At 38.7% G+C, this 25,207-nt stretch overlaps 1 protein-coding gene across 1 annotated transcript in view; it reads left to right on the forward strand.

Annotated features, from left to right (window-relative positions):
- The first annotated feature begins 13,560 nt into the window (after nucleotides 1-13,560).
- The window catches only part of LOC138950621 (beta-1,3-glucan-binding protein-like), a 39,024-nt gene continuing 27,377 nt past the window's right edge, over nucleotides 13,561-25,207 (forward strand). The window contains exons 1-3 of the mRNA XM_070322328.1: nucleotides 13,561-13,858; nucleotides 14,644-14,789; nucleotides 15,473-15,547. Of these exons, the coding sequence (XP_070178429.1) occupies nucleotides 13,741-13,858; nucleotides 14,644-14,789; nucleotides 15,473-15,547 (339 nt within the window). The 5' untranslated portion in view covers nucleotides 13,561-13,740. The remainder of the gene's footprint in view (nucleotides 13,859-14,643; nucleotides 14,790-15,472; nucleotides 15,548-25,207) is intronic.

A 25,207-nucleotide genomic window follows, 5' to 3' on the forward strand; every position in this document is an offset into this window, starting at 1 on the left:
ATTTTTTACATCCGAAAGTTTGTTTGGTGTCTTACCTAAAAGTCCATATACGTTTCGTTCAAATCAGTCGCGCAGTCAGGCTGATCTAACGTGTTAAAGAGAGCAACCACAATCATAAAAAATCAAAAAATCCAGGGTTTTTGTGGTGTTTTTGCTGGGTAGCTGCAGTTGATATGCAATAAATCTATAACTACAAATAGGAGCCTCTCCAAATTTCACAAAACGATGACAAAGACCCTCATCTGTATTCGCGCTAGTATTTAGAGCAAACAGAGCCCCAGAATGGACGTTGTAACGGTTTTCCGATAACATTTGTAAACGTCCGTAACGTCCCAGAAACAAATGTGACATGTACGCAACTTTGTATACTTTGCACGAAATGGTGCCATTACATGTGTGCCAAGTTTCAGAAACATTCTTTCACGGGCTCAAAGGTTATAGCCTCATGACTTTGAAGAAATAAAAAGTAAAATCTCACTCTACTGCGCTGTTCTATGTTTAGTCGATGACCTCTGCAAAACTCATATCAAGGTGGCTGAGTGGTCGGGACACACAATTTCCACTATTTAGGTTAATTGCACAAAGCTCAGCAATTGAAAGTTTTTCTTAGTTAAGATCTGCTATTAGGTGTGTTGTTTTTTAAATGTGCCTTTGGCACGGTGTTATGGTGTGCGAGCGCGTGAGTTTATGCTTCTGTCTGTCTGTGACTACGTGTGTGTTTGTATACATGTGTGGATGATTAAAAACAAATCAGAAGACCTCCAAATAATTATACTTTTTGAGCTCGTTTGACTGTTCCCGTAGCTTGATGTTCACGATGTACGAATTAAGGGGCAACCAAACAGGCGTTCTCTCTGTGTCATATCGGACAAATGTGACCCTCCACAACGGAAGGAGTCGTATGTCACCTTTGCATGATTTTCATATTTTCGCATTTTCCTAAAGAGTTTTTTTATGCTCTACCCAGTGGTGAAGACCGTTTTAGAAAAGAGCGAAAACTGTGTGAGTTATAAGCCTGTGACTAAGGTGACCCTCACACTGTTACCAGACACTCCCCGGACTTATATTAAGCCTAGCGCAGAACCGCGCGAGGTGACATGCGACTCATTTCGTGGTGGAGGGTCACAAATAACGGTTCTCTGTGTAGCAGGCCGTTATGACCTCGAGACAATGCTCTTACAGACTCTTATAAATCTGGCGATGTCCATCTCCATAGCTCCATTTTGTAGCATTCCATCTGTCTGACTCGTCACAGCAAATGCCAGATTGTGACTCGCCGTTATCAAGACGACGATGAAAAAAAATATCCCAGTGTTGCCTCCATCTGACGTCTTATTTTTTGCATTCTTCTACATTTTTGATTCTTTGTCTTCTTTACTTCTTTCTTATGCAGCACAGCTGTGTTCAAAACACGTAAACAGTTCTTTTCTGCAACTGCTACTGAGCAAGTTGTTCGCATCATCCGTGAAGGCTATGCGCATCCTATCGGAGAACGGGAAACACAACTATAGAAAGTGTGCTTAAAAAAAGTTGCGCGAAAAGACACCAGGGACAGTATTTTACCCTCTTTTAAAACGATCATGAAACTTGGCACACATGTAATGGCGCCATTTTTGGCAACGTGCACACATGCTCGGGTTTGTTCAGCACAACTCCTCTTCCTAATGAGCTTTTCTACAGGACCACACTGGAGAACGTCATACCTGAAAACACAAATACAAAATGTGTGGTAGGGCACTCGATCCATGCATTGGTAAAAGATGTATTGCGTACTAGAGGAATACCCGGCTTTGCCGGGGTGAATCGCGAGACAGAGACAGACAGCGTGGCGGTTCACCACAATCACCTTTGAAGGCGAAGTCCTGTCAACGGGATTGAGAATTTTAGAGCTTTTTTCTTAGCCCTATATTATCTGTTGTGGCTTCTCAAATGCCAGAACATACAGACAGACAAAAGCCGCTAGACCACATCACAAACAGAACTCTACAATACACAGGTTTTTGCCCAAACACACACACACAAACACACACACACACAGAGAAGCCGGATATATATATATGCATATCTGTATCTATAAATATATAGAGATAGGTGAGAGTGTATTTTTCGCGTGGCTATAAATTGATTCGACCTTTTCACTTTGACAGTAAGAACAACTTACGGGTGCAAGGGAAGCGTTGTGGACAGCGCAGTGGACAGCGCAGTGACATTCTAATAATAGTAATAGTAACTTACAAACGGGAAAGCCACACGAAGGAAGGGAGATAAACGCCAAACACTGGAGAAGATAAGGAAGAGTTACTTATAATGGTGAAATGAACACAAAAACCAAAATCAGTTCAGCGCTGCGCGCTGAGAGCACGTGTTGAAATATCTCATCGATGAGGTTGTGTCCGGGGTGTAGCTGAATACGGTGTCCAAATTTGAAAAAGATCCAGCGAGAACTTTGGCGTTGTGATGTGGTGTAGCGGCTTTGGTGTGTCGGTATGGGGGCCCGGGTAGCTGAGGTGGAACCAAAATCGGTTCAGCACTGCGCGCTGAGAGCACGTGTTGAAATATCTCATCGATGAGGTTGTGTCCGGGGTCTCTCTGAATAAGCCCACCAAATTTGAAGCAGATCCATCGAGAACTTTGGCCGTGCATGGCGAATACACAGATACACAGATACACAGACACACACACAGACACAAGTCGTACATATATATAGATGAAAGCCTGTTTTCTTTTTCAGAGTGACAGTGACAGACAGACACAGACAGACAGAAATCCACCCAGCCAGCCAAGCTAGCAGACAAGCAGGCAGATAAAAAGAGCGACAGTGATATAGAGATAGAGAGAGAGGCAGAAAGGCAGACAGAGGCAGACAGACAGACAGACAGAGACAGAAAGACACCCAGCCAGCCACGCTAGCAGACAAGCAGGCAGATAAAAAGAGCGACAGTGAGATAGGGATACAGACACACAGAAAGGCAGACCGAGACAGAAAGACAGCCAGAGCAGAGAGAGAGAGGGAGAGAGAGAGAGAGACAATGACAATGACAACAAATTCTTTATTTACGAGGGTAGTGGCATAAGCAAACAGGTGCTTTTTTACATCCAGCCCTCGCCCATGGGAGGGTTTAATCTAATGATAATACGTTTAAAAAATGTTGGAATATCAATTAAAGAAGTAATAAAAACAAACAATGAACAAGCAAACGATTAACAGACTAAAAACCCAAATAAAAATATACATACAAGCGAACATGACATATTATTGTCAACGGCATAATGAAAACTGTATCAATCAAGCAAAAACGTGTGCAACTTCGAGGAAAGAAAAATTCTGTGAACTGAGGAATCAATGGAACAACTACGTTGCAAATAATAACAATGTAGCATTGTTACATAAGTCATGTTATGAAATTAATTAAGTACATGTATCTACTGAAACGTGTAAAAGGTAAAAATAAGGCATCAACAATATAAACATGTTCAGGCTAAGTGAGAACAAATGTGCCATGTATAAGGAATGAGAAATATCTGTCTTTAAAAGTCTTGGCATTGACGGAATGTCTGATACCGCTTGGAAGTGAATTCCAAAGATTAGTCCCCGAAAAGAGTAGGCTGGACTTAAAAAGATCTATACGAGGCCGAGGAGCATACATTTTTGAAGGGTCTCTTAAATTGTGGGAAGTGAATTGAGAAGAAAGAGGTGCAGGCGCTCTTCCAATTATGAGTTTATGCATCAAAACGCCTTTATTGTACATGAGTCTTGATTTAGGAGGAAGGATGTTTAGAAGTTTATAGTCTTCGTTGGAAACCGAGACTTGTAATAAAATAACTTTGATTGCTCTTTTATGTATACTAAATAAAGGTTTCAGAGTTTTTGCACTCGCACAATCCCAAAGTGTTGACGCATAATCAATGATTGATTGAATGTGAGCGTTAAAGAAAAGTTGCCTGGCATGCCTGTTCAAGAAGTGTTTTATTCTGGACAACAAGTAAAGCCTCTTGGAAAGTACTTTACATACTCCTGTAACGTGATCAGTCCACGATAAATTATTATCAAGAATAACACCTAGAACTTTGTGTTTATTAACTTCTTCAACAATGTGATTATCAATCGTTAAAGGTGGAAGTTTAGATTTTAAGTTTTGGCGTTTTTGTCTGGTGGTAATAAGCATGCTTTTTGTTTTGTCTGGATTAAGAGCCATGTGGTTTAATTCGGTCCACGCTAAAAGCTCGTTTACACTTTCTTGAAGTTGTTTTGACAATACCTTCACATTTGAGTGGGAAGTGTGAATAGTGGTATCATCAGCGAAGAGTTCACAGTTACTGCTTATGTGTAGGGGAAGGTCATTAATGTAAATGGTGAAGAGAAGAGGGCCGAGTACAGATCCCTGAGGAATGCCGTAACCTATCGACTGCATGCTAGACATAGAGCCGTTGGCGCACACAGCTTGTACTCGATCAGAAAGAAAAGACTTGATTAACGATATTGTATTATTTCTAAGGCCGTACAGTGCGAGTTTCCTAAGAAGTAGGTCATGATGAATCACATCAAATGCTTTAGCAAAGTCAACGAAGAGAGCAGCACATAATTTATCTTCGTTAATCTTGCTCAACCACTGATCAACTAGAGAAACAAGTGCTGTGTGGCATGAATGATGAGTTCTGAACCCCGACTGATTTGGGTGAAATAAAGCATTTTCGTTAAAATGTGACATAATAAACTTGTTAATATGTTGTTCGAACGGCTTTGATAAAACCGATAAAATAGATATTGGCCTGTAATTGGAGGGTTCTGTTTTAGCCCCTGACTTAAATAGTGGAATAACTTTAGCCTGCTTTAACACAACTGGAAAATAACACTTATCTATACAGAGATTATACAGGTACGTTAAAGAATCAGCAAGTACAGGGGCTGCTAATTTAAGAATCTTCCCGTCCAGACCATCAATTCCACGGGTTCCTGTTTGCTTGAGGTGCATGAGTGCATTACATACTTCTGTTACAGTAATAAATGGAATGTTTGATTGCGACATTATATTTTTAGATTCACAAAAATCTGTTAGAATCTTCAAATCATTTAAATGAGTTTTGTCTTCGGGAACGACTTTCTCAGCTATGTTAGAAAAATGTTTATTCAGTTCCTCGGAGGATATGTCTTTAACGACAGAGCATTTGGATGTTGATTGTTTATTTGTTAACTCATTTATTGCCTTCCACATTGACTTAGAATTTTGTTTTGATGATGTAAGTTCCTGAAAATACTTTTTCTTTTTCCATCGCTTCATAGATGTAACTTTGTTTCTCTGATCTCTATACTCATTTTCCAGCCCTCTTTTTTTCAAAATATCGCGATAATCCGCTGCCTCTTGCAACTCTTGATCAAACCATTTTGGTTTCAATTGATGCTTAACCCTCTGGGTTTTCAATGGAGCGTGTTTATTATAAACCTTTAAAAAAGCATCATGCCAATATCCAAAAGCTTCATCCGGATCAGTCAAATTATAAACATTTTCAAGTGGGGAGTGCAACAAATCCTCAAGAAAATCTTCCTTATTAAATTTTGAAAACGAACGATATGTTATTGTTTTATGACCAGCGTGAGGGACTTTTACACCTTTACGGGACCAGGTGACACACACGGGGTAATGGTCACTGCAGCCGTGTATTGGAACACAGACTTCAGCTATATGGTGTAAGTGAGATACGTATACATGGTCAATAAGCGTTTTTGAGGTGTTTGTTACCCTTGTGGGGGTTTGCACAACCTGATTTAAATTATAACATTCAAATATATCTAACCATACTTTATTTGGTTTAAGTAAATCAATGTTAAAATCACCAAGGATTACTGTTTCTTTTCCCTCGAGCAAAACTGCGTCTAACATGGAAGAGAGATTATCCCTCCAGTTCACTCGTTCAGATGGGTTCCTGTAGCAGAAACCAAGTTGTATCGCTGGGGCTCTTTTTAATTTTACTTCTATCCACACTGATTCAACAGAGTGTTGCTCTAGGTGGGTAAGGCGTGTAAAAGTTAAGGATTCACTGATATAGAGTAATAATCCAGTTTCTGTGTGTGTCTGTGCATCTCTGCGTAAAATGACATAACCCGGGATTGTGAGCTCGGAGTCTGCTACTTTACTCGACAGCCTAGACTCTGACAATCCAAAAATATGAAAAGGTTTACCAGAGTTATACAGGATTGACGAGATGTCTGCTAACTTATTAATGGCATGATTTATGTTTAGGTGTCCAATTCGCATGCCCTCTTTTGTGGGCCATGCACTGCGCCCGTTCATCATACAATAGGGTTAATCTGTCAGTAAGACAATTACATAAACATACACAAGAAGAAATGCACAAGAAAATCTGAAGAAAAATAAGATAAAAATAAAAATGGTAATGACGCCGTTTATATAATGGTATTTAAAAGAAACCGCAGCTAAAAACGAAGTACCTATAGTTAATTACGTCAGTAGGCACGTCAAACCGGAGGTAGCAACAGCTATATATTTCTCTTCGTTCAGGCACTCAGTCTATGATGAGGTGAAAGAGAAACTTTGAAAGTCCTTTTTGGTCCCAAGCAGAAAAAATTTACTTCCGTGTCATATGAACAATACTGTTTTCTGCTTCCTTAGGCTAGCAAGAAAAAAACATGTAGTCACAGTCCTTAAAAACGTCACTGTTCTTCAAAACGGTGCACAACTTCGACTGTCCTTCCAGCAGATGAATATGACACCTGTATCAAATTAAAAATACTGTTTCCTGCTTCCTGCTGTCACTCAGACAATAGTGATTTCTGCTTACGTAGCCAGCCAGGAAGAAAAGTATGTATACACTGAGTCAGTGTTCTTCAAAACGTAACATTACGCCGTGGAGACACTTTTAAAGTTCACGCGAACATCAACTATGAGTATAATCGTAGTTGATAAAACTGATGAAGAATAGGAGGCCGTGTCTGTGCAAACACACATTCCGCTGTGGGTAGATGTCAATACTTGTTTGAACAGTCAGCATGTTGTTCTGGCACACGCGCGCGCACACACACACACACACACGCACTCGCCAGAACAACCGTTTGTTCAAGCACCATCTACATAATCACACAAGTGTAGAATGAGTTCCGTAGCTATTACAGTTGCTGGGACCGGAGAAAAACTGCTGAAGCGGGGCTGCCAGTGGCCTGCAAGCACGATAGGGCTCTCCTTGGTACTCATGGCGGTGTAACACACATGTGGAGGAGGAAACATGGAGGCAGGAAGGTATGTTGGCGGGTACCAGTCGTAGGGTGTCGCAAAGGGCATAATTATGACCTTGGCCGACCGTTTGTGGTGTCGGCCTGTATGGTGGTGGGACGCTGACACGGCGTTGTTGGTATCCGCTGTCCGTCGTCTGCATGTAGCCTGCCGCACTGTTTCCATGCTGTTGTCTCGGTACTTGACAAGGAGACAAGTGCGGCGGGCTGAGTGGAGGGCCGTTACGCAAGTGTTCCCGCTGCTTCTGCTCATGGGACTGTTCTGCATCACTGGCGCTGCGGCTTGAGGGCTGATTAGGGGCGCAGTCAACACTCGTTGGGTTTTGTGGGGTTGGTAGTAACGGCCCCCGTCGAGTGGTTACAGTGGGCTGACCGGCGTATTTTATGTTGCAAGCAAGCCTGATGGTGCCTTGGCGACTAGGGTGGAGGGCGTCCCTGTAGAGCGCTTTGCGAGGGGCACCGTTGCTTGAGAGGAAGGTGTCTGCGTGGTCTACAAAAAGGACGTTTTCTTTCACACAAACTGTTTTCAGAGAGGTGTTAGAGGACAGAATTGTCTTTTTCAACAGGTGTTCTCCGCTGGTTGGTATGATGGAAGAGGCGAAGATGCGTGCCTCAGGGAACACCTTTCTGATTTGTTTCAAAAGTACGGTCCACATTTGCTCTGTAATGGTGGTCCTGCGGCACGTATTTACACCTATGTGCACGACAACTAGTTGCACTTGTTTACACTCTGGAATATACCTCAGCCAGTGAGACAAGTCATCTGTGTCAAGGCCTGAGACACTCAGGTTCTCTGTTTTCTTTCCCCGAAACATTAGGTCAGGCTTCACTGGGCAGAGTACCGAATCGCCCAGCAGGACGTGTGTTGTTGAAGGCGACACTCGATACTCCGCCAGTTGTCCTCTCGGGGTCAGGGCAAAGCGTTCTTTGTTTTGGGGTCTGTTTGTCGTAGAGGATGCTTCGCTCGTACTTGCTTGTTTACTGACTGCTGAAGCATAGGAAGTGTTTCTGGATGCGGAAACACTGACAATGTCACCGATGCAAGCAGACGTTTTATTTGGCTCATGCTTTTTACCGACAGGTGCCTGACTGACCGATCCAGAGACAGACGGATCTAATACAGAGAACCTGTTTGAAAGCTCAATATCCGTTGTCATTGTAGAGCCATCTGTGTCTGCATCAGTCTGGGATCCGGTGTCAAGCTTGCTTTTGTGGTTCTTTTGGAACTGTTTTTTGGTCGCCGATTTGCGATTTTAGAGTATGGTTCTGCTTCTGCAGTTCCGCCATTTCCTTTTTTATGGCGCCTATTGTTTCCTGCATTTCTTCGTGCTTGATTTTAAAGTGCTGTTTCAGCTCTGATTTAACTTGCATTTTTGCAGTCTCAAGAAGGGTTGTGATTTTTGCATAGAGTTCTGGGTGTGTTATCAGGATATTAGATGCAGTACGTGCTATGGGGGAGTTAGTGACGCCCGCAGAGACTGGAGACCGAGAGAAGGCAGACGCCTCAGCGGCTGTGGTATCACTAACAGTGTTCACAGGGCACACGTCAGACTGGTTGTCAGCGGCTGTGACATCACTATCAGTGTTCCCTGGGCACACGTCAGACTGGTTGTCAGCGGCTGTGACATCACTATCAGTGTTATAATAATGCAAACTTTTATAGCGCTATTCTAGAAAATTGTCTACTCTTAGCGCTTTACAATACATACATCGACCAAGCATACTATACACGCACAGGCAAAGAAACCGACCAAACATAACCAACAAACTATACATGCACAGGCACAGAAAACGACCAAACATACAATACACGCACAGGCAAAAATAACGACCAAACATAAACAAACATACTATAACCAAACATAACCAACATACTATACGCACGCAGGCAAAGAGAACAATCAGCACATATAATTATTACTGACATCTAATAATGCAGGCATACAGTGACAATCCAATACACAGCCTAAGCACATGAACCACAATAGGCGTCTATATAAAACACGTCAGACTGGTTGTCAGCGGCTGTGACATCACTATCAGTGTTCCCTGGGCACACGTCAGACTGGTTGTCAGCGGCTGTGACATCACTATCAGTGTTCCCTGGGTTCCCTGAGAGAGGGAGAGAGACAGACAGACAGACAGAGAGAGAGAGAGAGAGAGAGAGAGAGAGAGAGAGAGAGCAATAGACATACAGAGAGACCGACAGAGAAAGATAAACTCACTTCGCCACTGTCGACTTTTGGTTGCGTTGTTCACGGCCAGTGCAGTCTTGACATCTTCCACACTCTTGTTATATTCCGACTTTGGGATTAAACAATATGTTTTATTTTCCTCACGTTGTCTGAAAAGTTCTGTGGTGAACTTCAGTTCAACATCTGCATTGCCTGCCATCCTGTTGGGCTGCCTATCAGCAAAATGAACCAAACGCGGACTGAACTGCAAAGGCTTATGGTCTGTCAGATTTGGTAGTTCAGGTGTGAGCTGTTTTTACATGAGTTTTCGTAATCCCAACACCACAAACTTCTTAAAACTTATTTTCACTTTCCTTTCATGTGGCTGGCTTGGCGGGTTGGTAGTGTGTCGGACCCAAAAATTGAAGATGTTCGGTTCAAATCATTCTCAAATCAACTTCTTTTTTTCTAACAGTAAATCTATCCAAATCACAATGTAAACTAAAGAAAACGGACTCTTTTTTAATTTTTTTAAGAATGTTACAAATTTACTGAAACGTTTTTCACTGTTCCGTAAAATTTGTGAAAAAATGGCATGCTCATTTCAGGAAATTCGCAAATTTCCTAGAATTTTTAGGAAATTCGTGAAATCCCCGAGTGAAACAGGAAATTCACAAATTTACTGAAATTTTCAGGGATTTCGCAAATTTCCTAGTTTCGAGATTTTACTGTAACATATCTAAAAGAGAAAGACAGGCAAACAGAGAGACAGATGCAGACAGAAATAGACAGACAAGAGACAGAGATACAGGGCGAGAGATAGAGAGACAGACAGACAGAGACAAAGACAGGGGGAGAGACAGAATGAACGAACGAACGAACGAACTTTACCACTGAAAGATACAGATTTTAAGCCTAGTCTTACAACCTGTCCCAGCTAAAACTACGACATAAAATCGGGGACATACAGAGAGAGATCAAGAGAGATAAGGAGACAGACAGAGAGATCAATAGAAAGACAGAGATAGATCAACAGAGAGATCAAGAGACAGAGAGAGATCAACAGCGAGACAGAGATAGATCAACAGAGAGATTTCTGTGTCATATCGAAAAAATAACGGTTCTCTATATAGTAGGCCGTTATGACCTCGAGACAATGCTCTTACAGACTCTTAAAAATCTGGTGATGTCCATCTCCATAGCTCCATTTCGTAGCATTGCAACTGTCTAATTCGTCACAGCAAATGCCAGATTGTGACTCGCCATTATCAAGACGACGATGAGAAAAAACCAGTGTTGCCTCCATCTGACGTCATATTTTTTTAATCATATGACGTCATGTCTGCATTCTTCTACATTTTTGATTCTTTGTCTTCTTTACTTCTTTCTTATACAGCACAGCTGTGTTCAAAACACGTGAACAGTTCTTTTCTGCTACTGCTACTGAGCAAGTTGTTCGCATCATCCGTGAAGGCTATGCGCATCCTATCGGAGAACGGGAAATTTTTTAAAAGAAAATGTCCTTTAAAAAAAGTTGCGCGAAAGACACCAGGGACAGCATTTTTCACCTCTTTTTAAACGATCATGAAACTTGGCACACATGTCATGGCGCCATTTTTGGCATCGTGTAAAAAGTTGCGTGCAAGTCAGTCACATTTGTTTCTGGGACGTTACAAACGTTTACACAATTTTAACGGAAAACCGTTACAACGTCCATTCTTGGATTCTGTTTGCTTTAAGTACTGGAACGTATGCAGATGCGAGTCTTTGTCATCGCTATGTGAAGTTTGGAGAGGCTGCTATTTGTAGTTTTAGATTTATTGCATATTAACTGCGGCTACCCAGCAAAAACACCATGGATTTTTTGCCGTTTTCCAGGATTATGGTCGCTCTCTTTTACACGCAGGATCAGCCTAACTGCGCGGCAGATTTGAACGAAATTTGTATGAACGGTTAGGTCAGTCACCAAATAAACGTTTTGATGTAAAAACAAATATATATATATATATATAATTCAGTCTAAGTCACCGTTTCGAAGGTTGAAAGTGAATCATGCCGTCAAAAAACACCATTTGTGAGGGTAGGCGTGGTCGCGGACCTGTGATGTCATACCAAAATATTGCTCAGATCCAGGAAACACATTTTTGAGCAGAAAAAAGACTGATCTTTAAATACACGTATCTTTCTGACCCAAAAAAATGCTGTTTAACATCTGGGCTATACCCATGAAAAAATATTCTTAAATTGTTGTGCTCAGTGTATGTGTCTCCTGTCAAAGTGCCTTCGATAAGAACGTTGCGTGCTTGCTACCGATCTGATGAACAGTACTTCAGCTCGGTAAAATATCAGTTGGGTGCATTACAACTTTCTTATCTTGACACGAATTAATGAACTCAAAATCCTAACTCACAGTGGGGGAGAGCTGGGGGCTGGTAGCCTAAAAAAATCATTATATCCAAAAGAGAAAGACAGGCAAACAGAGAGAAAGATGCAGACAGAAATAGACAGACAAGAGACAGAGATACAGGGCGAGAGATAGAGAGACAGACAGAGACAGACAAACACAGACAAAGACAGGGGGAGAGACAGAATGAACAAACGTACGAACTTTACCACTGAAAGATAAAGATTTTAAGCCTAGTCTTACAACCTGTCCCAGCTAAAACTACGACATAAAATCGGGGACATAGTTACAGAGAGAGACAGAGAGAGATCAAGAGAGATAAAGAGAGAGACAGACAAAGAGACAGAATAGATCAATAGAGAGACAGAGATAGATCAACAGAGAGACACAGAGAGATCAAAAGAGAGACACAGAGAGATCAAGAGGCAGAGAGAGATCAACAGAGAGACAGAGATAGATCAACAGAGAGATTAAGAGAGAGACAGAGGGAGATCAAAAGAGAGAGACAGATATAGATCAAGAGAGAGACAGAGAGAGATCAACAGAGAGACAGAGAGAGATCAACAGAGCGACAGAGAGAGATCGAAAGAGACAGAGACAGACCGGGTTCTAGTTATTGTTACCGGAAAAGGGACATAAGATGTCAAGTCACGCAGAGCAAGATACTATACATGTACGTACTATCTAGGCAGGTTTACGTTGTCAAAACAATAACAATAACCTTCGTCTTATCTTCTAGCACTTTTGGTTCGCATTACACCACCACCAAGACAAACCGCACCAACACGCTCGACAAAAGAAGGACAAGTCGCGTAAGGCGAAAATACAATATTTAGTCAAGTAGCTGTCGAACTCACAGAATGAAACTGAACGCAATGCCATTTTACTCGTAGCATCGTCAGGCCACCGCTCATGGCAAAGGCAGTGAAATTGACAAGAAAAGCGGGGTAGTAGTTGCGCTAAGAAGGATAGCACGCTTTTCTGTACCTCTCTTTGTTTTAACTTTCTGAGCGTGTTTTTAATCCAAACATATCATATCTGTATGTTTTTGGAATCAGGAACCGACAAGGAATAAGATGAAAGTGTTTTTAAATTGATTTGGACAATTTAATTTTGATAATAATTTTTATATATTTAATTTTCAGAGCTTGTTTTTAATCCGAATATAACATATTTATATGTTTTTGGAATCAGCAAATGATGGAGAATAAGATAAACGTAAATTTGGATCGTTTTATAAATTTTTATTTTTTTTTACAATTTTCCGATTTTTAATGACCAAAGTCATTAATTAATTTTTAAGCCACCAAGCTGAAATGCAATACCGAACCCCGGGCTTCGTCGAAGATTACTTGACCAAAATTTGAACCACGCGTGACAGTGCCGCCTCAACTTTCACGAAAAGCCGGATATGACGTCATCAAAGACATTTATCAAAAAAATTAAAAAAACGTTCGGGGATTTCATACCCAGGAACTCTCATGTCAAATTTCATAAAGGTCGGTCCAGTAGTTTAGTCTGAATCGCTCTACACACACACACACGCACGCACGCACACACGCACGCACATACACCACGACCCTCGTTTCGATTCCCCCTCGATGTTAAAATATTTAGTCAAAACTTGACTAAATATAAAAAGGGTCACACATAAAATCCAGAACAGTTGCACCAACATAATGTAAGTCAAAACATAAGATAACAACAACTAAACAATGTTTGCTTTTTTATCATGTTTCTTTTATAAATCCAGGGAGCAAAAACGGGAGTGCTAACAAAAATATAAATAAGGATACCTGAGAATACCTGCTCAAATGTGAAGAGAAATCTTGTGTGTAAAGACTGCATTCAGCTATTATATCGAAGAAAACATTGAATCTGGTTGAGGCGGAACAAGCGAGGAAAACACCAGCAGGATGAAGTTGGTGTGCCTGATTTGGCTGTCCGGTCAGTTTATCATACAAGCTCCCTATGGCATAGAGGCTGTTCCTACTGGACTGGGAGAAGATGCTCAACTGTTGCTGAATGAGAAAGGTCAGTGGGGGTGGGTGGTGTGTGTGTGTGTGGGGTGGTGGCTGTAATTTGTGTCTGTGCGAGTATGTGTGTGCGTGTCAGTGTGTGTGTGTGTGTGTGTGTGTGTGTGTGTGTTTGTGTTTCTATGTCTGTATTTGTGTATGTGTCTGTGTGTTAGTGTGGGTGTGGGTGTCTGATTGTCCGTCTGTCTGTCTGTGCCTGTGTCTTTGTGTGCGTCTGTCTACGTGTTCGCATATAAGAGAACCTGGTAGATATAGTGAACTAAAATTCAAGACTTGCACGTAAGCTTGTTGGTGGAGAGGAATTATTGGTGTTCGATCCTCGAATTATCATGTATGTTTTTGTTTTTGTATACCTGAATTGTTTAGTTTTCTTTACCGTATACAGTCTTTTGCCCCACAACACACACACACACACACACACACACACACACACACACACACACACACACACACTCATACACACACACACCGTGACACACACACACACACACACACACACACACACACACACACACACACACACACAATGACGACGATGATGATGATGATGATGATGATGATGATGATGATGATGACGACGACGATGAGGATGATGATGACGACGATGATGACGACGATGATGATGATGATGATGATGATGATGATGATGATGATGACGACGATGATGATGATGATGATGATGATGATGATGATGATGATGATGATGATGATGATGATGATGATGATGATGATGATGATGATGATGACGATGAGGATGAGGATGAGGATGATGAAATATTTCAGATGGTGCAAACACTTCGCAGACCGTGTCCCCACCCTTGCACTCACGCCAGAGAAGGGCAGGTCGAGTGGTGTTTTATGATGACTTCAGCTCCGGGCATATAGACAGCAGCAAGTGGAAACATGACGTCAGTGCTGACGGAGTTGGGGTGAGTGACGTCATCCACTTTTGGTGATGGAATGGTTAATGACTTAAAGACACATGACGCTGATTGACCGTACACTTTGACAACTGGAGGCGTGTTTCTTGCGAGAAATACGGTCGTCAACGCTTCTCTACAAAAAACTACTGGACGATTTGTTGATGAACCTTTACATTATGAATTCTCCCGGGTGATACCCCTAGACACTTTTTTTTACATTTTCAAAATGTCGTTAATGGCGTCATATCCGATTTTGTTTTATTGAAATTTTTGTCAAGGAATCTTTGACTTCGGATTAATGGAGTGCATTTCAGCTTGGAAGCTGAATAATTAGTTTATTAGTTTGCCCATTAATGTTGTCATTAAAATTAATTTTCACAAACAGATTTTTTTTAACGGAATGCATTGTATGCCCCATTTTCTCCTAACTTAAAACATATATAGATATGTCATGTTTAACCTGAAAATGTGCTCAGAATTAAAGAAAGTAGGTTAAGTAAAAACGATGTTCGCATGCTTCGCGGAGACGACCCGACCCGTCTCGGTCTTTGGATATGGCCAGCCGAGACTTTCTAAAGGTACTCTCGATGATGACTGGTTTCAGTGTTGCTCTTTTGGTTTGAAACCGACAGAATGACTAAATGTATTTGTATCGCTTCACGCAACTTGTTTGTTTTTTTCTCCTGCAGCACAATGAGTTTCAAATGTACACCCCTGAAGCTAAAAATAGCTACGTGAAGAATGGAGTCCTATACCTTAGACCGGTGAGGTTTGTTTGTTGATTATAGTTAGTTTGTGTGTTTGTTGATTATAGTTAGTGTGTGTGTTTGTTGATTATAGTTAGTTTGTGTGTTTGTTGATTATAGTTAGTTTGTGTGTTTGTTGATTAGTTAGTTTGTGTGTTTGTTGATTATAGTTAGTTTGTGTGTTTGTTGATTATAGTTAGTTTGTGTGTTTGTTGATTATAGTTAGTTTGTGTGTTTGTTGATTATAGTTAGTTTGTGTGTTGATTATAGTTAGTTTGTGTGTTTGTTGATTATAGTTAGTTTGTGTGTTTGTTGATTAGTTAGTTTGTGTGTTTGTTGATTATAGTTAGTTTGTGTGTTGATTATAGTTAGTTTGTGTGTTTGTTGATTATAGTTAGTTTGTGTGTTTGTTGATTATAGTTAGTTTGTGTGTTGATTATAGTTAGTTTGTGTGTTTGTTGATTAGTTAGTTTGTGTGTTTGTTGATTATAGTTAGTTTGTGTGTTTGTTGATTATAGTTAGTTTGTGTGTTTGTTGATTATAGTTAGTTTGTGTGTTTGTTGATTATAGTTAGTTTGTGTGTTTGTTGATTATAGTTAGTTTGTGTGTTTGTTGATTATAGTTAGTTTGTGTGTTTGTTGATTATAGTTAGTTTGTGTGTTTGTTGATTAGTTAGTTTGTGTGTTTGTTGATTATAGTCAGTTTGTGTGTTTGTTGATTATAGTTAGTGTGTGTGTTTGTTGATTATAGTTAGTGTGTGTGTTTGTGGATTATAGTCAGTTTGTGTGTTTGTTGATTATAGTCAGTTTGTGTGTTTGTTGATTATAGTTAGTGTGTGTGTTTGTTGATTATAGTTAGTTTGTGTGTTTGTTGATTATAGTTAGTTTGTGTGTTTGTTGATTATAGTTAGTTTGTGTGTTTGTTGATTATAGTTAGTTTGTGTGTTTGTTGATTATAGTTAGTTTGTGTGTTTGTTGATTATAGTTAGTTTGTGTGTTTGTTGATTATAGTTAGTGTGTGTGTTTGTTGATTATAGTTAGTTTGTGTGTTCGTTGATTATAGCTAGTGTGTGTGTTTGTTGATTATAGTTAGTTTGTGTGTTTGTTGATTATAGTCAGTTTGTGTGTTTGTTGATTATAGTCAGTTTGTGTGTTTGTTGATTATAGTCAGTTTGTGTGTTTGTTGATTATAGTCAGTTTGTGTGTTTGTTGATTATAGTTAGTTTGTGTGTTTGTTGATTATAGTTAGTGTGTGTGTTTGTTGATTATAGTCAGTTTGTGTGTTTGTTGATTATAGTCAGTTTGTGTGTTTGTTGATTATAGTTAGTTTGTGTGTTTGTTGATTATAGTCAGTTTGTGTGTTTGTTGATTATAGTCAGTTTGTGTGTTTGTTGATTATAGTTAGTGTGTGTGTTTGTTGATTATAGTCAGTTTGTGTGTTTGTTGATTATAGTCAGTTTGTGTGTTTGTTGATTATAGTCAGTTTGTGTGTTTGTTGATTATAGTCAGTTTGTGTGTTTGTTGATTATAGTTAGTGTGTTTGTTGATTATAGTTAGTTTGTGTGTTTGTTGATTATAGTCAGTTTGTGTGTTTGTTGATTATAGTCAGTTTGTGTGTTTGTTGATTATAGTCAGTTTGTGTGTTTGTTGATTATAGTTAGTTTGTGTGTTTGTTGATTATAGTTAGTTTGTGTGTTTGTTGATTAGTTAGTTTGTGTGTTTGGTGATTATAGTTAGTTTGTGTGTTTGTTGATTATAGTCATTTTGTGTGTTTGTTGATTATAGTTAGTTTGTGTGTTTGTTGATTATAGTTAGTTTGTGTGTTGATTATAGCTAGTGTGTGTGTTTGTTGATTATAGTTTGTGTGTTTGTTGATTATAGTTAGTTTGTGTGTTTGTTGATTATAGTTAGTTTGTGTGTTTGTTGATTAGTTAGTTTGTGTGTTTGTTGATTATAGTTAGTGTGTGTGTTTGTTGATTATAGTCAGTTTGTGTGTTTGTTGATTATAGTTAGTTTGTGTGTTTGTTGATTATAGTCAGTTTGTGTGTTTGTTGATTATAGTTAGTTTGTGTGTTTGTTGATTATAGTTAGTTTGTGTGTTTGTTGATTATAGTCAGTTTGTGTGTTTGTTGATTATAGTCAGTTTGTGTGTTTGTTGATTATAGTCAGTTTGTGTGTTTGTTGATTATAGTTAGTTTGTGTGTTTGTTGATTATAGTTAGTTTGTGTGTTTGTTGATTATAGTCAGTTTGTGTGTTTGTTGATTATAGTTAGTTTGTGTGTTTGTTGATTAGTCAGTTTGTGTGTTTGTTGATTAGTCAGTTTGTGTGTTTGTTGATTATAGTTAGTTTGTGTGTTTGTTGATTATAGTCAGTTTGTGTGTTTGTTGATTATAGTCAGTTTGTGTGTTTGTTGATTATAGTCAGTTTGTGTGTTTGTTGATTATAGTCAGTTTGTGTGTTTGTTGATTATAGTTAGTTTGTGTGTTTGTTGATTATAGTTAGTTTGTGTGTTTGTTGATTATAGTTAGTGTGTGTGTTTGTTGATTATAGTTAGTTTGTGTGTTTGTTGATTATAGTCAGTTTGTGTGTTTGTTGATTATAGTTAGTTTGTGTGTTTGTTGATTATAGTTAGTTTGTGTGTTTGTTGATTATAGTCAGTTTGTGTGTTTGTTGATTATAGTTAGTTTGTGTGTTTGTTGATTATAGTTAGTGTGTGTGTTTGTTGATTATAGTTAGTTTGTGTGTTTGTTGATTATAGTTAGTTTGTGTGTTTGTTGATTATAGTCAGTTTGTGTGTTTGTTGATTATAGTCAGTTTGTGTTATTGTTGATTATAGTTAGTTTGTGTGTTTGTTGATTATAGTCAGTTTGTGTGTTTGTTGATTATAGTTAGTTTGTGTGTTTGTTGATTATAGTCAGTTTGTGTGTTTGTTGATTATAGTCAGTTTGTGTGTTTGTTGATTATAGTTAGTTTGTGTGTTTGTTGATTATAGTTAGTTTGTGTGTTTGTTGATTATAGTTAGTGTGTGTGTTTGTTGATTATAGTTAGTTTGTGTGTTTGTTGATTATAGTTAGTTTGTGTGTTTGTTGATTATAGTCAGTTTGTGTGTTTGTTGATTATAGTTAGTGTGTGTGTTTGTTGATTATAGTCAGTTTGTGTGTTTAATGATTATAGTCAGTTTGTGTGTTTGTTGATTATAGTCAGTTTGTGTGTTTGTTGATTATAGTTAGTTAGTGTGTTTGTTGATTATAGTTAGTTTGTGTGTTTGTTGATTATAGTTAGTTTGTGTGTTTGTTGATTATAGTTAGTTTGTGTGTTTGTTGATTATAGTCAGTTTGTGTGTTTGTTGATTATAGTTAGTGTGTGTGTTTGTTGATTATAGTTAGTTTGTGTGTTTGTTGATTATAGTTAGTTTGTGTGTTTGTTGATTATAGTTTGTGTGTTCGTTGATTATAGCTAGTGTGTGTGTTTGTTGATTATAGTTTGTGTGTTTGTTGATTATAGTTAGTTTGTGTGTTTGTTGATTATAGTTAGTGTGTGTGTTTGTTGATTATAGTTAGTTTGTGTGTTCGTTGATTATAGCTAGTGTGTGTGTTTGTTGATTATAGTTTGTGTGTTTGTTGATTATAGTTAGTTTGTGTGTTTGTTGATTATAGTCAGTTTGTGTGTTTGTTGATTATAGTCAGTTTGTGTGTTTGTTGATTATAGTTAGTTTGTGTGTTTGTTGATTATAGTTAGTTTGTGTGTTTGTTGATTATAGTCAGTTTGTGTGTTTGTTGATTATAGTCAGTTTGTGTGTTTGTTGATTATAGTTAGTGTGTGTGTTTGTTGATTATAGTTAGTGTGTGTGTTTGTTGATTATAGTTAGTTTGTGTGTTTGTTGATTATAGTCAGTTTGTGTGTTTGTTGATTATAGTTAGTTTGTGTGTTTGTTGATTATAGTTAGTTTGTGTGTTTGTTGATTATAGTCAGTTTGTGTGTTTGTTGATTATAGTTAGTGTGTTTGTTGATTATAGTCAGTTTGTGTGTTTGTTGATTATAGTTAGTTTGTGTGTTTGTTGATTATAGTTAGTTTGTGTGTTTGTTGATTATAGTCAGTTTGTGTGTTTGTTGATTATAGTTAGTTTGTGTGTTTGTTGATTATAGTTAGTTTGTGTGTTTGTTGATTATAGTTAGTTTGTGTGTTTGTTGATTATAGTCAGTTTGTGTGTTTGTTGATTATAGTTAGTGTGTGTGTTTGTTGATTATAGTTAGTTTGTGTGTTCGTTGATTATAGTTAGTTTGTGTGTTTGTTGATTATAGTTTGTGTGTTCGTTGATTATAGCTAGTGTGTGTGTTTGTTGATTATAGTTTGTGTGTTTGTTGATTATAGTTAGTTTGTGTGTTTGTTGATTATAGTTAGTGTGTGTGTTTGTTGATTATAGTCAGTTTGTGTGTTTGTTGATTATAGTTAGTTTGTGTGTTTGTTGATTATAGTTAGTGTGTTTGTTGATTATAGTTAGTTTGTGTGTTTGTTGATTATAGTCAGTTTGTGTGTTTGTTGATTATAGTCAGTTTGTGTGTTTGTTGATTATAGTTAGTTTGTGTGTTTGTTGATTATAGTTAGTTTGTGTGTTTGTTGATTATAGTCAGTTTGTGTGTTTGTTGATTATAGTCAGTTTGTGTGTTTGTTGATTATAGTCAGTTTGTGTGTTTGTTGATTATAGTTAGTGTGTTTGTTGATTATAGTTAGTGTGTGTGTTTGTTGATTATAGTTAGTTTGTGTGTTTGTTGATTATAGTTAGTTTGTGTGTTTGTTGATTATAGTTAGTTTGTGTGTTTGTTGATTATAGTTAGTTTGTGTGTTTGTTGATTATAGTTAGTTTGTGTGTTTGTTGATTAGTCAGTTTGTGTGTTTGTTGATTATAGTTAGTTTGTGTGTTTGTTGATTATAGTTAGTTTGTGTGTTTGTTGATTATACCCAGCAAACAATTTTACGTTGTATTCACGTTATATTCACGTTGGGTTACGTTGGGTTTACGTTGCGTTTCAACGTTTATTTACGTAGATTTGTATGGACGAAATCACGTGGGAATAACGTTGGAAAACAACGTTGCATTTTACGTGACACCAACGTGAATGCAACGTGAATTATTGGTGGAGGTGGATTGTTCGTAAAAACATTACGTGAATTTTACGTTGTCACAACGTGAATTTTTGGTTGTGGTTGTGGTTTGGTTGAAATTGCGTTGCATTTTTACGTAATGTCCACGTGAATGGAACGTAAATTTTAGGTCAAAATTTAGCTCAAAAATTACGTGAATTCTACGTTGACACAACGTAAAAGTTGTGTTTTGGTGCATTTTTCCTGATAAAATTGACGTGAATTACACGTCGACACAACGTGATTTTTTGGTTGTGGTTGTGGTTTGGTTTGATTTCGACGTGAATGCAACGTTGAGAGTGAATGTAGGTTTTGGTAAATGTATCCACGCACACACACCAACTTTCACACTCAGTCACAGATCATAAGGACTATTACATGTAACACCATAAACTCAAGATACGATCAACAATTTTATTTCATAACAAAAACATGCATATTATTATGTTGCGGAGAAATTAAAAATGCACGCAGCTTAGCAGGGCAACAGCACAGCATATTCAATCGATTTCATTCTTTGTCCTGGTGGTCCTCTTCTCCCAGGCAGTCCTCGATGCGCCTCTTTGATGCTGGTCGCTAAACAAAGCAAAGACAGCACATTGATATTAGTGACACCAGAGCCTCCATATATAATGTCTGGAGTAGAAATACACATCTTTTCAACTTAGGTCACTTTTTAGTAACTTTCCACTGCCTACTATGTCTCTGGCCTACTGCCAACTGAGTGTTGACACTACATGTATTTCTTTTTAATATATGAAATAAAGCATTATGTCCCTTCTTCGAGCCTTGTTGTGTCAGATTTAGGCCGCAAGCCAAGACAACAAAAGACTGTGTGCCAGTGTGTATTCCTTACATAAGAAATGAAGTATTTCAAACGAAAATTGATCGTTTCAGAACAGTTTGGGGGTATTTTATTTGTATTGCATCATTAAGACATTTGACCTGGAAGTGAAACTGTCTTTAATCTGTGTACAAGAATTAAATGTTTGTAATTGTCCAAACACAAATAACATCCGTTACTGCTATATATATATATATACGAATCACACACACACACACACTACACACACACACACACACACACACACACACACACACACACACACTCACACACAAACTCACACTAGCGCGTCACCTTATTCCCACTACTATGAGTTATACACAACTACAATAAGCGATAAACGTTTCATATGCTGATCAGGATGCAATGAACTTTGACACGCTACAATTAAAGCCCATTATAGGGGCCGGTGTCCGTCTCTCTCCTTGAGGATAAAAGGGCTCACAGCCTTTTCAACATTGTTATCAAAATCAAAGTCTTTCGGTAACCTGGAAAGCTCCTCGGAGCTAGTACTGTCTCAATTATCCACCGATCGCCGTAGGTCGAAGTTGAAGACTATCAAGTGTATGCATGTTGTAGAGGTGGGAGGTGCACAGAAAATGGAAGCAATCATTACAATCAAACTTTGTTTGTTAAATACACTACACCTTGTCATCGGAAACTAAAAGTTATTTGGTTTTGGCCTTTTTTTCACAGATTATACATTGTAAATGAAAAAAAGCAAAATGAACCAATACCAAATAAAAACAAAATGTTCAGAAACATACATGATACATGGGTAGTATCAAAACGGTTGGTTGGTTGGTTAACCTAAGCTTAACGTCCTCACAGAAACTAGTGCCAATTAGGGACATGAAGTGGTTATATGCTGGGACAAAACGGTTGGGAAAAAGGAGAACTTTAAAGTTGCCATCAAGCAAGAGAGGGATGGGTGGTTTCAACTTGCAAGGGTAATAAGAAAGCAGTGAGAGAGACAATTAAGGGCGACATGTGCGATCAAGTTGAATTTGAAAGTCCAGCACCTATAATTACAAGTTTTCCACGTTATATTTCCAGTGTTATCCATGCCAAGAAGGTTCCTTTTTTTCCAACCTTCATCTGTCCGACACGTGCGATCTCACTTTTTCAGTGAGTTATTTTTTCCCTTTAACATCTGGTTGCCAGACTTCCGTCAACCTCTTGTCAAATTTCACACTGTGATTCTCACGTATCTGATCGCTTCTTTAAGAGCACTTGACAGTGTCCAGTCAATCACTTCTTTCAGACGGGTCATAAAATTGCAAAGGCTCCTAAATGCCCCGCTCCTGTACAAACTGTGGGGGGAGGATCTATGGGGGGGGGGGGGGGGGAGATCTTAGATTGAGAGGAGACGGAATGCATGGAACGGAATTTTTATGAATCGTTTTGTAGTTTTTGTGTCTGGGGCATGTAAACAAAACAAAAATGAGCAAAATTCTGAGAGAAAAACGGGAGCTTTATCAAAGCAAATTTGTTTTACAGTAGTTGTGATTATTTAACGACAAGAGGAGACACAATACAATTTGTTATACTTTTGATTTCTAAGAGTTGAAATCAATTACGCAGATATATTATAAGTCTACAAAGCCATGACGGTGCCAAAATAGCATGATAGCATATTTGAATATTTCACTAATCAGAGCAGCAGAATTCTAACTTCATTAAAAAAATCAATCTAATCAAAGAATTTAGTAAGCACTGAAGGCATCGTGATCATTAAAAAATCTCACAACTTAAGAACATCATACCTCTGCATAAATTACGCTTATGCAGTATGTTTCTTCCGATTAATGCAAACACTTTTTTTTTCGCAGAGCAGGGACCAGGCATTGATACCGTCACCTGAAAATCAGTGGCTGTGTTGTAAGACCTACATTTTGTAATTGACAATGACTTGAAAAGGCACGTGTCCTGAGCATATAGGAAAGGTAATACATGTACACTCAACGGTGTCTTTTGCACACTGCTATCTGACACATTATTTAGAGCGGTCATCAGAAGCAGCTAGGCGACGATAGTCGAGTGATTTATTACCCACGGGGGGTTGAGGCTTCAGACAATTAACTGTGAACTGAGAAGGGGTAAGCGGTGGGGGCGGAGGGGGTTAAAAGGGGGAGGGAGAGGGGTGGCAGACATAAAATAATGAAAACTTGTTACGGTCCGACTTTGGGTTTGGTGTGTGTTGGCTACGCTGATGTCTCAAGTAGACTCACGTTCATAAGGGGGTGGGTAAATCAACATGGTCGGCAACTTTATGATCCAGGTCGACAAAAGACAGTCAAGTGTGTAATTAGCCAATCAGTCAGATGACATCAAGGTGTCAAGTTCTGAATTCTTCTCATACCACCGTTCCGACCTCATCTCTCGGACAAAAGTTGGACAACCAAGTTTTGGAAGAAATTTTCAAGGAAGAATGACATCACAGGTTTCTGGAAAGCAAGGATTCGGGACAAAAGAAAGAATAACTGACACTATAACACACACACCCCCCCCCACACACACACACACACACACACACATACACACACACATGCAGGCACGAACTCAAACAAACACACTGGCACACCACACACACACTGACACCACACACACACACCGACACCACACACACACACACACACTCACACTCACACACTCACGCACGAACACACACATACAAACTTGCGCGCGCGCGCACTTATTTCTAAACAACAACAACAGTAAGCAGTGAACGATGCATATGCTAATCATGAGGCAAGAAATGAATGTGGCAAGTTTGATTCAACTTTGACCCGCTCTAAATCCCACGTTGTACACAGTCTGTCTCCCTGAGGATAAAAGGGCTCACAGTTTCCAAAACTTGTGATCAAAATCAAAGTCTTTCAGTAACCTGGAAAGCTACTTAGAGTGCTGTCTCAATTATCCCCCTATCGCCGTAGGTCGAAGTTGAGGACTATCAAGTGTATAGGGAGGGGTAGGGGGAGGGTGGAAGGGAATTGTTACGACACGACTTTGTCGTGTAAAAGGAAATGATGGGTGGCACGCGGATATCCGTGGGATGTTCAGACATGGAAATTGCTCAAAATAACGATTATCTATTAAACTCATAGCTCATGGATTTCCATTAAGTACTTTTACCCCGCGTTGTACTTGAAGTCCGACACCTAGTGTGAAAACGATCGTTCAATAGTCCAATTACATATGTCTGCCCCTTTTCCCGTTTAACTCCCAAATAACAACAACTACAACAAAGACAGCAAGAGCGACGACGACGACAACAAAATGTTGGAACCAAATTGAAATCATTGCAAACAAGACACCAGTAAATGTCGGACACCTACATGGTGGTTTTCAAGTTCCTCATTTTGTTACATGTCCCCATACAACACTTTACCTATTGATTTTGTTATTTGGTTTGTTAATTTGAAATTAATGTTAAAGTTCCTAATTTGTTATCTAAATTTCGCCATAACGCATTTATTAACTCATTCATTTATGAACTTATTTATGTATCATTTCCCTATTCGTCTATTTGTTTATTTTTTTTATTTCAGTTATTTCGGCATGTAGGTATTTCGGTTGTAAGCAATTCAGTTATAATAAAACAAATTCACCCATTATTAGAAAGGAGAAAACAAATTGGAATGTCGGGTGCACATTCCAAGTTGATCCCTTTTTTAACTAAAAATAGCGC

The sequence above is a fragment of the Littorina saxatilis genome, linkage group LG16 (genome assembly GCF_037325665.1).
Source record: "Littorina saxatilis isolate snail1 linkage group LG16, US_GU_Lsax_2.0, whole genome shotgun sequence".
Lineage (NCBI taxonomy): Eukaryota > Metazoa > Mollusca > Gastropoda > Littorinimorpha > Littorinidae > Littorina > Littorina saxatilis.